The sequence below is a fragment of the Sinocyclocheilus grahami genome, unplaced genomic scaffold (genome assembly GCF_001515645.1).
Source record: "Sinocyclocheilus grahami isolate Dianchi unplaced genomic scaffold, SAMN03320097.WGS_v1.1 scaffold1260.1, whole genome shotgun sequence".
Classification (NCBI taxonomy): Eukaryota; Metazoa; Chordata; class Actinopteri; order Cypriniformes; family Cyprinidae; genus Sinocyclocheilus; species Sinocyclocheilus grahami.
This window is the reverse complement of record NW_015506439.1, coordinates 193,762-207,348: the sequence shown is the minus strand read 5'-3', so window position 1 is coordinate 207,348 and position 13,587 is coordinate 193,762. Positions and strand designations below refer to the sequence as shown.

At 39.1% G+C, this 13,587-nt stretch overlaps 1 protein-coding gene across 1 annotated transcript in view; it reads right to left on the bottom strand.

Annotated features, from left to right (window-relative positions):
• LOC107568597 (BAH and coiled-coil domain-containing protein 1-like) overlaps positions 1-13,587 on the bottom strand; it is a 98,323-nt gene that overhangs the window by 37,667 nt on the left and 47,069 nt on the right. Inside the window, exons 2-3 of the mRNA XM_016254563.1 lie at positions 7,454-7,636; positions 71-196 (exon numbers count right to left, since the gene is read on the bottom strand). Coding sequence (XP_016110049.1) covers positions 71-196; positions 7,454-7,636 — 309 coding nt within the window. The remainder of the gene's footprint in view (positions 1-70; positions 197-7,453; positions 7,637-13,587) is intronic.

Sequence of the window (13,587 nt, the reverse complement as noted above, 5' to 3'; positions counted from 1 at the left end):
ACTTAACAATAAATATAATGGTTTATGAAATAAACAGAATTGTCAATTCCAGAATTGTCATTTTGCCAACCTTTTTGTGTATCATAGAAACGGTGCTGTCCATAGAGGACCCCGCTGTTGGCATGGTGATCCAAATGGCTTATGGGTAGAAAGGTGTGGGCTAGACTCCCTGAGAAGCGAGGATATCCTGGGACTGCTGTGAAAAAAAAGAAAAGAAAAAAGAATGTCATCATATCAGTGAAAACGTCCAGAAAGATTAAGTCTGAGAGAACTGTAGACACAAAAGAAGAAGTGAAAGTAAGACAGTGAGAAGGAGGAGTGAAAGCAATAAGGCAAGGAAAGCTCTGATAACAAGACAATATTCACTGAGCCACATTTCTTTTGGCCGTAAGCATTTTGGTCCGGATCTAATCCCCCTGTTCCAATGCAGCTGGTGTTCCATATTCACCAATAACCACAGGCTTTGGATGTCATATTTGCCATTCCTATTTGGGTTTGCAATGCAAACAAGAAGACAAGTTCAGTCTTGGGATTTGAAGTAATGGATGAATTTTGTCTCCTGAACATATAGTTCCCCAGTACTGAGGTAAGAGATAACACAGTAAAACAATAAGCAAAGACTCCTCACAGCAGGACATGTGGTGATTTGAGAAAAAGGCCAAAGATCAACTTTATTTCATCTGTCTCGACTCTCCAAAATCTGTGACTAACACAACAAAGCCATGGGGAAAGAATTTACAAGAAAATCAAACACCTTCCAAGCACAAGCCTTTGAAGCGTAGTAAAGGAGAAAACCTTAACCTTTAAATATGTGATAAATGTTAGCCTCATAACTTTCTGGGACAATTATAGTATTCTGAATGACTGTGACATTTAAAATACTTACATTTAAAATGTACACAGGTACATTACATTACTGAGGAACAGAAAATATTTCCTGATCAACCAAAAACAGTTAACCTGCTGCAACCTTGATGCTATAATGTGTTTTTATTTTAATACACACTGTGTGTTCTCAGGCTGGTAAAGATAACTATGTATTTTACCTTCTATAAAATACCCTAAGAAATAACAGTAGTAAATATTAGTAGTCTCGTGCAAACAGACATGCTTGAAAAAGCCAGAAATCTGCCTTGATTGGCCTATGCCCAGTCTTTATAGGGATAGTTCACGTAAAAATGGAAATTCTGTCATCATGTACTCACCCTAAGTTGTTCCAAACCTGTATGAATTTATTTTTTCTGCAAACCATAAAAGAAGATATTTTGAAAAATGTGGGTAACCAAACAGTTTGGTTTCCACTGACTTCAATAACATGGAAAAACAAACAAACTATATATATATATATATATATATCAGTGGGGACCAGATACTGTTTGGTTACCCATTTTCTTCAAAATATCTTCTTTTATGGTTAGCAGACGAAAGAAACTCATACAGGTTTGGAACAACCTGAGGGTGAGTAAATTAATTTACAGTTTTGGGTGAACTATCCCTTTAAGTCATTTTAAGTCATTTTTTCTCAAGTTCTCCAAATGTCTGAAATTAAGATTAGTCAATGAGAACACATCAGAAAATCAGAAGAGCCACTTCACAAAACCACAGCTTATTAAGAGATATAACACTTGATGTTGCATGTGATATAAAATGATAATTCACCCATAAATGAAAATTTACTCGACCTCTTATGTTCCAAGTACAACTTTCTCAAGATAATTTGAAAAATGCTTCTTTTTTCGTTTTTGTTTTTAAAATGGTTTTCATGAACTATCCCTATGATGCCGTTCAGATTGAAGAATATAAAAACTCTTCTAGTCACATAGAGGCTCTATTTTCTTTAGATGCAGAGGAAGGTGATAATTGCAAGCTCCATTTGTATTCTGACTGCCTGTCAGCATTAATAAGCACATTTATTTATGCCAATTCATTTAATAATGGAAAAAATGAGGCTCCCTTTGAACAATACATTACTTCTGTGGCTTATGCAAAAATGTGATACAAACTTGCATTATGCAAATCAGTCTTCGTCTGTTTCTCTGGTGTCTTTGTGTATTTCTATGCATGACACTTGGCTGTGTAATCCCGTTTCACAGTGACGTCTGGATGCCCCCGATAGTGGCTGGTTGCTCAGTGCTAAGCAGAGGCCTCTTTGGGCAGGTGAGCAGGCACCGCTGGGCATTGCACTGCACATTCAGCCATTAATCTGGCCAGGACAAGGGAAGGTGCTGTGCCAGCAGGCTAGATGAGGCAGGTTTTACTGCTTAGTGCTGACATTAGTGCTGCTAATACTGTTGCACTCACAGAGACGGCAGCTGCCAAATGATTGACACCAGCTCACTCAGCACATGCAGAACTGTCATTCTATCTGAGTAGGATGCTACTGATAATAATACTGGTAGGATGATATTTACAGGATAAACTTTGAAGGCTTTTCTCCAAATCAGCAAAAAAAAAAAGAAGAGCTAGAGGCTCAGTGTACCTAAACAATGCATGACAAATATAACAGGACCATAATACATTTGGAAAACATGCCGATGATATTTGTTTCCATAACTTTCAAATGGTTTTGCCACAAACTGTGCCATGAATTTATTACAGGTTCAGTCCCCCTGGAGCAACCTGTGATTAAATGTCTTGCTCACAGATATAGTGGTGATATCCAGTGGCTGTTGGATTGAATTCAGGATTCAGAATTAAAATTGGAATCTGAAGTAGTATAAACAATTTGGAATTACTATAAATATTACATTTCTTTTACAGTTTGAATTACTCATAAATTACCTATAAATATTATGATTAATAATAATTATACATTTTTGAAATTATACAAATAATAAAAAATAGATTTATTTCAGACATATTTAAATATATTTAATATGTTAATTTACATTTTATAGCTCATGGTAAAATAATATAGTATATCCTAAAATATATAATTTTGATGTCAGAATTTCAGAAGTTATCTGAAAACAATGTGGTAGACATTTATAATGCTGAATGGTTCTACTGTCTTCCTTAATTATTTGTGACCCTGGACCACAAAACTAGTCAAAACTGAGATTTATACATCATATGAAAGCTGAATAAATAAGCTTTCCGTTGATGTATGGTTTGTTAGGATATGACAATATTTGGCCGAGATACAGCTATTTGAGAATCTGAGGGTGCAAAAAAAATCTAAATTACTATTACTAATCAAAAATTAAGTTTTGATATATTTACGGTAGGCAATTTACAAAAAATCTTAATGGAACATGATCTTTACTTAATATCCTAATGATTTTTGGCATAAAAGAAAAATCGATAATTTTGACCCATACAATGTGTTGGCTATTGCTAAAAGTATACCCAAGCGACTTAAGACTGGTTTTGTGGTCCAGGGTCACATTTAGTGTTGAACTTTGTGATTTTGCTGAATTTGTTTGAGTTACAATTCACTGAATTCCTCTTCCTGTCATTCCAATTCCAATTTCATTTCAACAGCTTGTGGGTTGTGTAAAATTTCTTTCAAATTGCATCTCATGAATTAAAGAAGAGTAATTTTTTGCTCAAACCAGTTTATTGTATAAGCTAATTCCCAGACAATGAAGTTGTTATTACACTGGCAGATTCTTTGAAGAGAGCTGGAACTTCCACAAATGCTAACGGAACAAAATTTGCACATTCCTGCTAATCCTATCTCTCAATCTTCCTGTTCGCATGGACAGCCAATCGCTCTCCCTGTGTCTGCTCATGACAGCGCATACAAGCATGCATCTGTAAATAGCCCAGAGTAAATGGTTTAAGGAGAGACAGAGAGGGGCAGATAAAGCTGCCTGTCAAGATTGCAAATTGAGAAGAAGTGACAGAGCAGTACAAAAATGGCAGAGGGTGGAGAAGAAAGACAGAGGATGATAGGAGGAGGTGAATGGTACTCATCAGCACTGCTAACTGAAAGGAAGTGATGGAGCCTGGCAATGGAGGAGGGGGAGGAGAGGACAGCTTGCATTCTACAGACAGAGAAAATACATGATTGGATTGAGAGAAATGAAACAAGTGATGCATGAGGGCTATAAAGAGACAGAAGCCCTTCTTCCACCACCAGGGACCTGGTGGCCAATCTGCAATTGTTCCACCATGGAAAAGGTGATTTTTGTTTTTACTTTATTTTGATTTTCAGAAATTACTTTAGATACAGTATATGTCACAAGTCGGGATTGTTATGTTTGGTTCTCAAGTCAGGGGAGAAGCTACCATTCTGATAGATGTTCACAGATTGCCCAGCCAAGCACCAGCTCCGGCACAAGAACCAGCATCATTTCAGTGAAAAAATGGGGTAGGAAAAAGAAAGCAGAGGATGGCAGCCTCTGTTTGGAACAGTTAAAGCTGCAATTTGGACACAGACCAGCTGGCAATATGCCTGCTGGGCTTTCCCTGCGTTTTCTGTATTTCAGTTCCCCCCTTCTACAAGTGTAATATAGTTGTTGTTTATGGGCTGAAGTGATCAGAACATATGCTTTTGCCTTCATAAGCACTGTTATGGCATTATGTGGTCATGGATCATGAGATACATTTGCAATCAACTCCTTTAAATGTCGAATCCCTTAGGATCCCAGGGCAGTTTGCAGAAGTTAAACGTTTATTCTTACTGAGCTAATACCAACTTAATCAAATTTTGTTACTACAAAATGTTACTTTTATTTAAAACAGTTAATATAATGCATTTTAATGTAAAATGTATTTGTGACCCTGGACCACAAAACCAGTCATAAGGGTCCATTTTTTTTTATAGGACAATATTTGGCCGAGATACAACTATTTGAAAATCTGGAATCTGAGGGTGCAAAAAAAATCAAAATATTGAGAAAATCGCCTTTAAAGTTGTCCAAATGTTGTTCTTAGCAATGCATATTACTAATCAAAAATTAAGTTTTGATATATTTACAGTAGGAAATTTACAAAATATCTTCATGGAACATGATCTTTACTTAATATCCTAATGATTTTTGGCATAAAAGAAAAATCAATAATTTTGACCCATACAATGTATTTTTTGGCTATTGCTACAAATATACCCCAGCGATTTAAGACTGGTTTTGTGGTCCAGGGTCACATTTGGCAACTACAGTATGGTGATTTGTCCTTAAGATATTTGTAGTTTTCAAAATAACATCTGATGTGACCTTCAGCATTACAGTAATCATAAAAATTATAAAACTGTGATTTAGGAATTGCTGCAAATTGGCATGTTTTCATATTTACATTTTGTTATATGCTTGAATAAACTCTGATATATTAAAAAGGATATATTCTATGAAAAACTAATTATATTCAATTTGCTTGTCAAGTAAATTTATACTGGGGGGAAAAAATCCTGATTTAGAAAATTTTAGGACAATAACACACCATTGCATGCATATTTGCAGACAGGTGCATTTCAAATATGGGTGAGTTATGTATAGTAGTGGCAACAGATACGATATTCTTGATATTTTTCAATTATTTCAGATGTCACAATGAATGAGATGTGGATCAGACTTTATAAAAAACGCAATATATTCAGAAATAAGTTACGTTCATTGCTTGTCAAGTAAATTTATACTGGGGGAAAAAAATCCTGATTTAGAAAATTTTAGGACAATAACACACCATTGCATGCTATTTGCAGACAGGTGCATTTCAAATATGGGTGAGTTATGTATAGTAGTGGCAACAGATACGATATTCTTGATATTTTTCAATTATTTCAGATGTCACAATGAATGAGATGTGGATCAGACTTTATAAAAAACGCAATATATTCAGAAATAAGTTACCTTCACGATAGGGCCATAATAAACTGTTCACAGATGCTGAGACATAAGGAATTTTAGGATATCTCAAAGTACTCTTGCAGATCCGCTTATGCTGCTGCTGGTGGGAGACTCCGTCCCACATGGTGCAGAGAATAGGCTGGGTAATTGTGCTTCCCATTTTGATCACTTGCTTTTTTATGCAAACTGAAGAAAAGACAATTTGCAATTATCTTAAAGAGAAGAGAGCTGAATGATGCTGATGGCAAGCCAGGATTCAATCAATTTCACACCACGTTCTGCACAATTAAACTGCAATACAGATAACAGCTTGCTATCATAATCCCACTCATAATCAGCCTTATTACTTAGTAACGTAACCATTATCATCATTCTTATTAAAACTGTCCAGCTTCTTTAGGAAAATGATCAATGTGCCAATGGCCAAAGGAACAAACCAACATCTCTGGATTTTCATCTCCTCATGGCCTGGAAGGTAGTGCACATTTTGTCACACTGCGTGATGCACATTGAGCAATTTTTGAGTAGTCCTCACTTGACTATCCGTGAGTTAGTCCTCTACTAGTCCTATCCTTAGATGGAACACCCATGGAACATCTGATGCATATTGCACATAAAAAATGGGAAGAGGTTTCACAAAATTGCATTCTGACTGGCTGGCTTTGTGCAATATCCTGGAGTCAGGGTTCACAGGCTTTAATCGGTCTGCCAACCAGGCTTCTATATTAAGACAAGCAAGAAAGAACAAGTTTCAGTATTCGCCTTGGTTTGTGAGGTGCATGGTATCATTTACCTGTTCCTAAATCTCAAAACTGAACTTTACCTATTGGTGGTTCTTGACCAGAAATATCTTCAAAATGGACCTGACTTTATGCTGATTGATAGGCTCAAAAAGATAAGTCATCTCTACACACCTCATCCTAGCGGGAACTTCAAATGGAACAGGGTTGTCTTCCACCATACCAGAAGCAGGGTATGGAGAGAAGAGAGTGAAAATACACTGGGGTATAGTGATAACCAGCATGGGGATTGTGCAGTGCTCAGATAGGCTGAGTTTGTGGATTACACAAACAACACACGGATGAACTCCTAATGGTTTAGGACTGTTTGGCACATTTGGACATGGCCCGGAGGGGATTTATGTGTGAATAAGTGCCGAGTGGCATTGGGCATGCCTGGGCATCTCCTACTCTTTCTGTCTCTCTACATTGCTCTCTCTATGGAGTTGCAGTAGTCTGTCATCTGTAGGGATCTGGAGCCAGTGCTGGAGGAGGCCGGCTCTTGATTTGGCAGGCTGGGGGCTGGGTGTGGCTCAGACTCTGGCGAAGCTAGTATAAGGCATGGTGGGAAAAGCCACATTGGCTTTTACATGACAGCTGCGATGCTGTTGACCATTTAGCTTGCTCGTCCTCCAATGTTCTGTGTGTGTGTACGTTGTGCACATAAATTCTTGTTGATGCACATCACAGACCACAAGATTTTTGGGCTGAACTTTTGTACCCTTTCTGCACTGTCGAAAACCACTGGGCGGCACATTTCACAGAGCATAAAAAAGACAGAGCTGCTTCCTATTGATGAGAAAGTCCAGAGGCACAACACACATAAATGGACACATATCCAGACAGACAGATGAGCAGGTGAGTGGAACTGAGCCATCTTACCTTCATGTGAGTGGGGGAACCAGATCTGAGAGGCGCTGGAGTGAGGACCCCCACGATAAGGAGGAGAGGAGGGAGAGGACGGTGGTCTGGAGGGGTGTGGTGGGTGGGAGGGAGGGGAGCCTAGACTGCTGGCCAGGAACGTCCCCATGAAGGAGGCTGAGGAGTTGCCCATCAGTCCACTGCCTGTGTAAAGAGGGGAAGGAGGGTGAAGTGGTTAGGTGTGCAGATTGGCATGTGAACACTGTGTTGTGGCATGACTGAACATATCTGAACGTAAAGGATTCAAAGACATGTGTTTAAATTAGCTGACTTAACTAACTCCTATTGTCTATACACTCATGGCTTACTTTTGGAGCTTGTTCGGAATTTGATTATCAGCATAAAGTCTAGTAAAGTGTTCCCCAACTGTGTTCCTGGAGGCACACCAACACTGCACATTTATGAACTCTTCCTAATCAAACACACCTGATTCAACCCATCAGCTCAGTAGAGACACTCGGTTGGGATACACTGGTCTAGTCTACATTGTTGTATATTCTGGCCAAGACCCACCAACTTAGACAGGAAAGCGCATTAGAACAACATATTCATTAACCAGCCTCCTTTTGCTTTTTTTAATTTATGTTTAGAGGCACATGAATCTGAAAAATTAAGAGGAAAGTAGAATATACTGTTGTACTTAATACAATTAATGTCTTTTTTTGCAGCTTTCTATTTAGTAAGAGGTCTGTAAGATGGTGCATGTGTGTATGTTTGAAGTTATTGGGTTACTTTTTTAAACAACAAATATCAAACTGACTTGCCCGTGCCCTGGGAGAATGTCTGGTCAGCTCAGAGATTGGCTGGTAATGTCTGCCAGATCCATTCATTCTCCACAACCAGGAGTGGACACCACACATTCAGCACACACGCACATACATATTATAGTTTAGCCCTGGGACATCAGAGTCCGAGCTGGGCTACGTCAAGTCATCACTGGACAGATATCTCATCTCACAGATGAATGCACACCCTATCTTTCTCTCCTTTCTTTTCTCTCTCTTGTGAATTCCCTTCCCAAATTTTCTCCCCTTTTCTCCATTACCCTCTTTTTTATTTTAGTCATTCATTCTCACGCCCTCAGTCTCGCCCTGAACCCTGCTCTCTTTTTCTCTTCATTTCCATCATCAGTCTTCTCTGCTGTGGTACCTTCTTCTGTTCTGCTGGAATTTCCCAGCATCCTCCAGTGTCATTCTCACACGCTCCATATATGAAGAATCCAAAAAGCATTCAACTGCATTTTGACCTCAGAGTTACAGTATCAGTTTGACACCCACCCCTCAGAGCATCAGCATGTTTTTCTCTGCAGTTCCAAAGAATTTGCAAAAACATAATTACACAAGGACATTTTATTATGACTACAAAAAAAGTGAGTCCTTTCTGAGCTCTCATTGTAACCATGTTAGCCTCTATTCGTAATAGCTGCTAGAATTATATCAACCCTTGCATTTGCCTGTACTTAGCTAGACAAAGATGAGTAATTGACCAGTCAGAGCAATGCCCCTGTAACTGCTTGATGGACTATTATTCATTACAGACAGAGATAGAGAAAGACACACTGATTAAGCATGATTTAATTGTTCTCCCAGTTTTCTAACTGTGGATCTTATGACATTTATCTTCTTAAGTTGCGGTATCAGATGCATACACCACATGGGGGATGCTGAAGTCAATCCCAGCATCTCAGACACCCCAAATGGATGGATAGTCCATTGCAGGGCTCATGCCAGTTTAATTATGTCTTTGAGCAGAATAATATATAAAGTGGACCAGGCTTTTTCCAAATTGTGAAAAGTATTGCAATCGTTTCATTATAACCTTCATTCCATGATAGTGTACAATACACAATAGAAATAGTTACCACCACAGTCAACTGTACAAATATTTGCAGCCATATTAAAAATGTTCAATACACTAAGCTTATGAGCTAATATTTCAATCATATACAGCCAATCACACAAAACTGAACAGGCGCAGCTCCAAACAAAACACATGAACAGTGCAAGTCTGATGTTAACAGAACACAGACATCTCACTCTGAGTCCATGCAATAGAGCATAAAAAGGCCACTCGAAAGGCAAAGGCAATCAAGTGTGATCACAGGAGAACAAAGGACAAAAACACTAATGTACACTTTGAAATGTATCCCATGACAGATAAGCATCCAGGAAACTGGAGGTGGAAGGAAATGGAAGTGGCCTTCTTAGGAACTAACAGGAGGAGTTTTGTAATTACAAACTTTAGACAGCCACCCACTCTCTGTCCTGCCCTCCACAGTATCCAGCTAGACAACTGCGGGCCATACCAAGACACTGTGCAGCTGAAAGACAGGACAGAGACTTTACCACTCCCCATGCCCGACCCATTCACATTAACTACATAATCCTAAATCAGTATAAAACCACCTGATGCTTGATTAATTGGTCTGGACAAACTGTAGTCAGAACAAACACCATGTCAGGGTCACTGTCTCATCCAAACATTCAAAATGCTCATTTGGAATGTAATGCAGATGTCCTATTCAAGAAAAAGCTATTGAGCTGATGGGTAGTGGTGTAAACACACGGCCAAGTGTGGATGCCAATGAAAGCTAGCTCTGGAGTGGATCTGAGTTCTACGGTGTGAGAACACAGGCCAGTGGTTTATTTAGCAAGTTATTAAAAACAAGACGAGGCTCTGCTCAGCTAAGCCAACACTCGTAATGTACCTTTTTTTCTGACCCGACACTGTTTACATCTTAGGTCATGCCAGTCTGGTGCTACCATAAAAGCTTTAGAAACATCCAGGTCATGTGCATCCTAATCGGTGTCGATACCTGACAGTAAAGTTTAATTCTATTACGTCATTTTATATAAAAAATCATATTATATCCAAAAAGCATGGAAGGACTACCGACATCAACGCACACACGAATAAGCAAATTCATGAATCCCTAGGAACCACACATACACCCACAGGCTTGTAATAACCAGCGGGGTCCTGGCACATCCTGTGTGTACACACTGGTTCTCATGTGCCGCCACAGTGGATGCCATGGCCCTGCCACCCGTTAACGGAGGCAGGAAGATGGGAGGCATCTGATGGTGCTGTTGTCATGGGAATGGCAAGAATGGGAGAGATGAGTGAGAACAGCATGGCCTCATCCAAACCAGACGCTCTGTGGGCTGAGCCGGTCTGGGGTGTTGGTAACTTACTCGTTTAAACTGATCTGATGAAAGTTGAACAGTTTGTCTTCTATTGGTGGAGTGAAGCCTTAGAGTGCAATAACTGATCGTAGGCCTGTGTCAAAGGCGGTAAGTAACACTTAGACATGACATCGTCAGTTTGGACTCACTGCTTGGATTGCTCATATTAACCATGGACTCATACCACGTCACTGTTGAAAGTAGAGACACACACAGTTTTCAAACTTGAATTACTACTTATGCCTATGTAGAGTCTAAAAGTGGTTAACACATTAACATGCAGGTTGCAGATACTGCCGGAACAGTTTAGAATAATTCAGGACATCATGCTGACTGGCATCAGACAATGCACCAAATAATGAAATAACTAATAACCGGAGAGGAAATTGTGTATAAATGGCCTAATCAGCCCTCTGGTAATACATGGAAGTGCCTATTGAAGAAGTAAGGGTCCTAAAGGAACAGTTGTCCTTGTTCAGTAACCACTGTGTTTTATGCAAACTGCACACTACGGACTACAGTGGTCAGAATTGAAGCAAAGAAGTATTTCAGCAGTGAGGAAATAGTCTAATTTTGACTTACCCAGAAAAAACATCCCGTAAGGTCACTTGAGTCCTCTGTTCTTTACCGTTTATAGAAAACAAATGTTAGATGTGGAGTCAAAGAAAGCAGAACCTCAGACTCTCATAAGAGCCTCGGCACTTCATACGATCCTCACGTACCAATAGCTAAAACCACCAGCGCTCCTCCAAACTCCCTAGCCTCAGACAGACTGCGGCACACGACTGGCTCTCGCCCCGTGACTCAGAAAACACTTCCTCGCAGTAAAAAAGGAGCAGGAATTTCAAATGGCTACTAAACTGGGGGGGATTTCCTTATAAGAGTCAAAGCCATCTTGAAAACATTAGAAGAATTGGTAGCCAAACATTCCTATTGGTTTGTAGACAACTGGGATGGTGCTCCTATTTCAGAACGCTGGAGGGACGTATAGAGCGGGAAGTGGAGGGACCCTCAGGGGCCAATTTGGATTTGTGTGTGTGTGAGTTGGTGAGTAGGTGAGCATGTAAATTGGAGGTAGTCGGTCAGACAGCGGTCCAAGTCTGACCAGTATCAAAGTGAGTCAAGCTGGAGTGATTCCAGGACTCATGTGGGAAGAGGAGGAAAGCGCGTGAAAAAAATTGAAGAGGAGGGTTTGGGTTGCACATGCTTCTGACAATCCACCGCTCAATGCGTTCTTGTCAGCGGAGTATGGATGCGGTCTGTCCATGGATGATGGCAAAGGAGGGAGAGAGGAGAGCAAGAGAGAAGGGTGTTTACTTAGAGAATAGTAGGCTAAGGTGAAAAAATCAACAAAACGATAAGGGCAGAGGAAGTGGTGAAATCAAGGCTGTGTGTGTGTGAGGTGGCAGCCAGTGTTTGTACAGTGGCTTGGTGGTTAGCCACAAAACTCTAAATCAAAGAGGGTGTTGTGACGAGTATTTCTTGTCCAAGATTTCTTGTCTAACGTAAACTGAACTGACACATAGCTTCAACCAAAACTAATGAGACTTTTTAGCCCTAATTGTTTACTTTCATTGAACCAACAAGTTGGGGATAAATCAAACTAAACCTCAGTGAGTCAACACAAGTCTCTATGTGGGTTGAAAACTCTTCAAATATCAAGTGCATCTACTCAATAACATAGTATTGTATAAGTACAAGCATATTGAAACATGGTGCATAAGGACACGTCCTGGCAAGTTTGATTTCAATGATGCTCAACACAATTGGCAATCATGTGTGAAGTTGTAATATACAGAAGCAGAAATAACATTCGAAAGCTATAGTGGTGGGGAAGATTTCCAATAAAAATGATTCCCAAACATGAAATGGAATATGGTGCACAAATAGTTCACATTCTTTTATCCTGCTTTTGTTTTCATGGCATGTAAAACAGTTGTGTAAATCAAAATGTTCCTGTTGTTTTTAATGGAAAAGAAAAGTCATAGGTTTGTCATAGGATTTTTGAGAGAACTAACTTAATCAGGGATGGTTTAAGCTTGTAAAGCAGGCATTTGGCATTTGCACGTGGATCGCTCATTGATAAGGGCTCAAACCTCGGACAAACAGGCTAATGGATGGCTGTCTGGATTTCGAGCTCTGCTGAGGACACGTTTTATGGGAACAGCAAATAACAGGGACGGAATGAGCAGTGCCATGGCAGGAAGTCTAGCCTCTCTCAAACAATGATAGCTTTCAAGAAGAGCATAGGTTTTATGTGCTGGGATTGTGTGTGTAAGTTGAGTCTTTTAGGATCTTTCTACAGTTGCAGCGGCATTTCCATCTGAAACATTTAAAAAAAAAAGAAATGTAGGCAGTCCAGTCCATGCTGTTTTATTTCAGCATAGCTGTGATTCAGCAATAGCATTAGGCTTTGTGGATTTTCTGTACAACAGCATAATAATATATTGTTTATATACTATTATATATAGTATATTATATAATATATTATGTTTATTTGACAAAAAAAAGTAGTGAATAGACTCTATTCATCAAGGATAACACAATAAAGTTTAAAACAAAACTTATTTCCATTGTGGTCCTTGATGTAAAGCACAAACTTCACTCCAGGTAACAGGTATTATAATATATCGTTTTTACAACAGTTCAACAAACAATAAGTTAATATTGAGTAACTTACGTTTCTGAAAAAATGGCCAGTTCATCTGTTTTAGTTTGTCTGCCAATGGAAATTTTTTTTTGTTTAAATTAATTTATCATATTGCAAATTTCTTATTTCCATATACTTACTTTCCAAATACTTTATGGACATGAATCTTTTTGATACATGTGCTTGTGAGTGAGTTCAAAAGAGGTTAAAAGACAGATAGGGAAATGAGTGGAGAATGTGAATAGCTAAATTAAAATAGT